General features: G+C 37.6%; 1 protein-coding gene across 1 annotated transcript; it reads left to right on the forward strand.

Annotated features, from left to right (window-relative positions):
* Window positions 1-2,778: 2,778 nt before the first annotated feature.
* Window positions 2,779-4,361, forward strand: MELLADRAFT_71032 (uncharacterized protein; the record flags this gene model as incomplete). Its single annotated transcript, XM_007406277.1, has 3 exons — window positions 2,779-2,974; window positions 3,054-3,493; window positions 3,571-4,361. The coding sequence occupies 3 exons, from the start codon at window positions 2,926-2,928 to the stop codon at window positions 3,967-3,969; spliced, it is 888 nt and encodes a 295-aa protein (XP_007406339.1).
* Between the last annotated feature and the right edge of the window lie 1,663 nt (window positions 4,362-6,024).

Here is a 6,024-nt window from a genome sequence, read left to right on the forward strand (position 1 = left end):
TGATTGTTATCAGTTTCTTTAAAGACAATGAGCTTTGTTATACTTTTTGCTTTGGATGTTTGACCTTTGATTATTGGTTTTTCTTTTGGGGGCTACTAAAAAGCGCCCGCAAATATAAACTTAACAAAGTCCCACGCTCGCGCATCCTCGCGAGGCGTCGAGCGAGGGACTTACGCCAAACTTGCACGCTCCATAACCTCGCGGTGGAGAGTTTTGCAGGGAGCGCCCTTCAATGCCGTTTATCTTTTTCCACACCGAGGATTCAGGCATGGTCCAAAGAGAAAAAATATGCGCCAGAGTAAGGCGCATATTGTACAGATTTTTCACCGAGGAAACTGCTCCCCTTTGTGAACAAAAGTGCTTCAAAGTTTTGGCTTCAATGGCCACTGTACATGTAAACCACACATGGAACTGCTGTAAATGGGAAGGATCGGTCACAAAGGCGGGTTTTGTTCCTCCATTATCTACATAGTAAGAACACTTTCCTCGGTGAAAATTGTGTACAATATGCGCCTTATCCTGGCGCATATTTCTGCTCTTTGGACCATGCCCGAATCCTCGGTGTGGAAAAAGATAAACGGCATTGAAGGGCGCTCCCTGCAAAACTCTCCACCGCGAGGTTATGGAGCGTGCAAGTTTGGCGTAAGTCCCTCGCTCGACGCCTCGCGAGGATGCGCGAGCGTGGGACTTTGTTAAGTTTACCGCAAATAAAACCTGAGACCGCCCGCTTTTAGAATCCGGTGGTTACTAAGATTTTTGGACTGAACTGTGGTTCAGTTCCGAGGTACTGATCTGTGTGATCGTTGGAATCCAATCAAACAGAAACTGGGCGGTCTTGAAATTTATCAAGAAGCCCTCAAAACCTCCCGTTACACACATCTCATCCACCATATTGATCGTTAACTTCAACTCGATCGTTAAGCTCTGCTCAAAAGACACTCAAATCGATAGATGCGACCTGCCCCTTCCAGTGTCCCCCTCAGGCTGAATTATCCTCTGTCTTGTACAAGCAATGAGGCTAGAAACCTAACAGGATTCAAGGCTCTGAGCTGTTGTGACCATTCAAACGGTTCAACGGGGTTTGATCCCTCACTTGGTCTGGTCAAAGTTTCAAAGGTTGAGAATAGAATCAACATTTCTCTGACTTGTAAGTCAAAATAGGAGGGGGTCAAAAACTTTTCATACCGATGCAAAACGCACCTTTTGTATTCCCGACTTGCTTTGCTTCAACAAGCAAAACATTTATGCAATGAAAAGGAGATGAGTTGAAAAGAGCTTGGTTGTACCCGCATCAAGAGAGGAAATTGAAGAAATAAGTAATAATCAATCAAAATAACAGACTTATATATAGGTTGACCAACTATCTTTGAGAGTTTCAACAGCTCTTGAATCAGAGACTAAGGTCTTCAGAGACCAATCACATTGGAACATGGGGTTTTGAGGGCTTCTTGATAAATTTCAAGACCGCCCGGTTTCTGTTTGATTGGATTCCAACGATCACACAGATCAGTACCTCGGAACTGAACCACAGTTCAGTCCAAAAATCTTAGTAACCACCGGATTCTAAAAGCGGGCGGTCTCAGGTTTCATTTGCGGGCGCTTTTTAGTAGCCCCCTTTCTTTTATATGTTGATCATGGACAAACTAACATATCTTTCTTAAATTGGTTTTTATTATGCCTTCTCTTGAAGAAATCATTGAAAAAAGGTTTGATACATACTTGGCTTTCTTTTAATTACTATTTCATAATTTGAATCAGTTTCTTTAAAGACAATGAACTTTCTTATACTTTTTTCATTTTCCTTTTGGTTATTGGTTGATCATGGACACACTTTCTTTTTTTGAAATCATCATCATCTTTGTCGGTGTTTCTATCACCGTGTCCGGGTAGCGTTCGCTCGTTGACGAGCGCACACAGCTTTCCTTTCTACCTCAAAGGGAGTTAGTGTGGGCTCGTCAACGAACAAACCCTACATGGATGCGGTGTATATTATATGTTGATCATGAACAAACTTGGTTTTTTGAAAACGTCTTTCTTAAATTGTTTTTTATTATGTTTCCTCTTGAAGGAATTGTCAAGAAACTTTCGATATGTACTTTGGTTTCTTTGGATTATTCTTTTGTGATTGGAATCAGTTTCTTTAAAGACAATGAGCTTTGTTCTACTGTTTTTTTTCCTTTTGATTTCTGACCGTTGGTTATTGGTTGATCATGAACAAGTTTTGTTATTTAGAATCATCATTTTTTTCATTGGTGTTTCTATTATTTATATGTTTCCTCTTGAAGGAATCATTGAAAAAGGTCATTAGCTTTCTTTTTTTTAATCATACTTGATTTCTTTTCGCTTGAAATCATTTTGTTCGCATGTATTGAGTTTCTTCAAGATTTTTTTTGCATGGGTTTCAGATTAAGACATCATTTTCACCAATTTTTATGAAATGCTAGAAATTTATGGATGCACCAGATGTTGGAATGCATTTTTTCGAGTTTTTGATTAAATTAGAATTTATGTTGATTGGTATCAAAAAACAGATGAATCAGCTGACTTAATTTTGAATGAATGAGTGCTATAAGGTGCTATATGATGATGCTTGAACTAGACTGGTGAAATTAAAGAAAAGGCTGATTGATGAATTTCTATTCTGAGAATGTAAAATGATCAGAGTCAGTAACCGATTTCAAACTAAAACCACTTAAAACACTATGTACACTACACTTACATAACATAGATTTTAATTGAATTTTAATTTTAATTTAATATTTTATTATCCGATTTGAACTCAACTGATTAGCTTGACTCTCAACTTCAAAAGCTCATCGAAATAATATAACAATTCACTTTCTTGATCCATCATCTTACATACATACTCTTTTCTTTTCTCAATTCATCAATCAAAACCTCATTCTTAATCTCAGATAACTCAAAATGGAAGGAGACTATAATTTTCCAACTAATCGATTACGTTCACTCCAAGGTAATCTTCTTCACTCCTATCAAATCTTAAAACAACACTAACTAATCCATACTCTTTACCTTTGAATCTCTTAAAACAGATGATTCCAAGACTCCTTTAGTTTTCGTGGCTTGTGGTTCATTCAGTCCAGTGACCTTTTTACATTTAAGAATGTTTGAAATGGCAAGAGACCATGCAAGAGTTCATACAGAGTTTGAAGTAGTAGGAGGATACTTATCATTAGTGAATGATGCGTACAAGAAACCGGGTTTAGCAGCTTCTATCCATCGATACAAGATGTGTGAAATAGCTTGTGAAGAGACGAGTGATTGGTTAATGGTCGATCCATGGGAAGCGAGACAGATTGAGTATTCTCCCACGGCTAGAGTCTTGGATCATTTTGATCATCAGTTGAATGGGTTGGCAAACGGGGTGGTTTCGGTTCAGACCGGTCAACGTAAACCGATTAGGATCATTCTTTTGGCTGGTAGTGATTTGATTCAAACTATGAGTGAACCGGGTTTATGGGCAGAAGAGGATGTAAGTTTTTCACTTTTCTTTGGGGCGGGTTTGTTCATCAGAGTTACTTACAACTTTGTTGCGGATTTATGTTCTAGCTTCATCATATCTTGTCTCGTTACGGATGTTATATAATCGAACGAGCCGAATCTGAAATCGACCAATCACTCTTCTCACCCTCTTCGGTCCATTCAAGATCACCTTTATCACTCTACAAACATCAAATCTATATGGTACCTCAGTTAGTAAGGAATGATGTGTCGTCAACTAAAGTCAGATTGTTTGTTCGTAAAGGAATGTCCATTGAATATTTGATTCCTTCAGGTGTGATTAAGTATATTAAATTACATTCACTTTATCAAGATGAGATGTCACATCTATCGATGAGTTCGATTAATACTCCTATGATCGAAGGGTCTTCTTCTCCTTTCTTTAAACATACTTTAGATCCTCCTTCTAATCTTCCTTTGCAAAACCCTTCTAATCTTTCGATTTAGAAACCTCCTTTTCCTCTTTTTTTCTCATTTTTGAGGGCTTGTATTGCTTTTTTTTTCTTACTTTTGGAAACCTTGATCAATAGAATTCATCTTACCAAACTCAGAAAAAAAAACCCACAATCACTTCCTTTTTTTTCATACTTGTTCTGTTCTGTTTTTTTTCTTTTTTTTTCTCTCTATCATCATTCTTTTTCTTAAGAAACCTTGTGATATATCTCTTTTCTTTGATCTTTTTTTTAAATCATGTACTCTTATCCTCTACCAAACCCTTATAGCATCTCTTTATCTATTATACTTTTTTTTGCATATTAAAATATTTTGCTTCTTTTTTTGGTTTTGATGGGTTGGCCTATATATATAGATATAATTTATGAGATTCTTTTTTTAAGATGAAATAAGCGGTTTGAGTAGAGTTTTGTTTGAGAAAACAAATCAACAAATGGATTGGATTGAATGCATGGTTTGGTTTAGATTGATTTAGGAGTTTAAATGAGTTGAATGAAAGGCTGGTAGAGAAGATATCTTATTGAGAAATCAGTTTTTTGTGCATAACTTGAGGGTGTGTGAAAAGAGAATTCACTATATTAGTGGTACAGAAACAAGAACACCCAACCTAAAAACCCATGGATAAAACCACTGGCAACCCAACTGTTTTTTGGGTTTTGTCCAACAGGGAAGCAGAAGATCAATAGCGGTACACAAACATCTCAACCCAAACTCAAAAACCCATCCACAAAAAACCCATGGCAACCAGATTGATTTTGAGTTTTTAGCGCTACAAAATCCAAAAATCAATTGGGTTGCCATGGGTTTTATTAGGTCAGGTTGAGATGTTTGTGTACCGCTAATGGACAAAACCCCACAAACAATTGGGTTGTCATGGGCTTTGTCCATGGGTTTTCAGGTTGGGTGTTTGAGTTTGTGTACCACTAATAAAGAACATATTTGATTTCTAGAGGTATGGTATTTGTATGGTTGGGTTGGGTTTGTTCTCAGCCTGTGAGATGGTTATTCTTAGTATGGTTGTAGTGACAGTAAGAAGCATGAATCCATAGACTGGGTATTTTACACAAACACAAAGGAACTTGAAGTCTACTTTGGATGATTTGAGGATGAATAGTTTTTTTAAATTGGCAACATGTTGCAAAACTTGGGTTTGGTTTTGAATTAGGTTTGTTTGTTTGATGGATTTGAGAATACAACAAAGAATACAAAAGCTGTAATAGTGTTTTTTGGTGAGTTTTGAACCCAATGACATCACTGATCTTTTGGAAAAGAAAGTGGTTAAAGTTTCAACTTGATTGTGGTTTAGTACAGGAATTGATGAAATGTTGGTTGGGGGAAATGGATGGTGAACTGGGTTTGGAACTTTCTTTGTTTTACAAAGTCTTGTATGTTCACATTAGGTTTGCTGGGCACTTAGCAAAAGCAGGATAATGAAAATAGGCTTCATACTTTTCGAAGTGTTCTATATTGTTTTAAACCTATGAAGCTAGTTTTTTAAAGGATTCCACTATTTCCAGCCCCCTATCCGATATCCGTAGCCCCCCTCGGGTCGACCCGGGGGGGCGACGAGAGTTTCGTAGCCCCTTTTCAAAAAAAGGGGGCTACAGGGGGCATCACTTTCCAAACAAATTTTAAAAGGGGGCGTCACCTTACAAATTTTTAAAAATGTGGGTTTTGGACGATTCCATGCAATTAAACGCTTGATGCAACTATTCTTGGTTGTTTCATTCCGGTCTCCATTCAAAGTCAAATCCATTCAATGACACACGCCAAGTGGCCAGTGTATGTATCACATTTGTGAATGATTGGCATAGGCATTGGATTTATTGGCATAGGTATAGTGGCATAGAACGTTTTGGATCATACAACAGACGTAAAGCAACAAACAAGAGAGAGAAGAAACAGGACAAGTGGAAAACAGTAATGAGAGATACACCGGGCATAGGCATAGGTGGCATAGGAGACGTACACACACAAACAACAAACACTGAAAAGTAAGAGGAGAGAGAAGAAATGACAATCATTACACTTGAGTGAGCCACCTATCCA

Source organism: Melampsora larici-populina, assembly GCF_000204055.1.
Source record: "Melampsora larici-populina 98AG31 unplaced genomic scaffold MELLAscaffold_6, whole genome shotgun sequence".
Taxonomy (NCBI): Eukaryota; Fungi; Basidiomycota; class Pucciniomycetes; order Pucciniales; family Melampsoraceae; genus Melampsora; species Melampsora laricis-populina.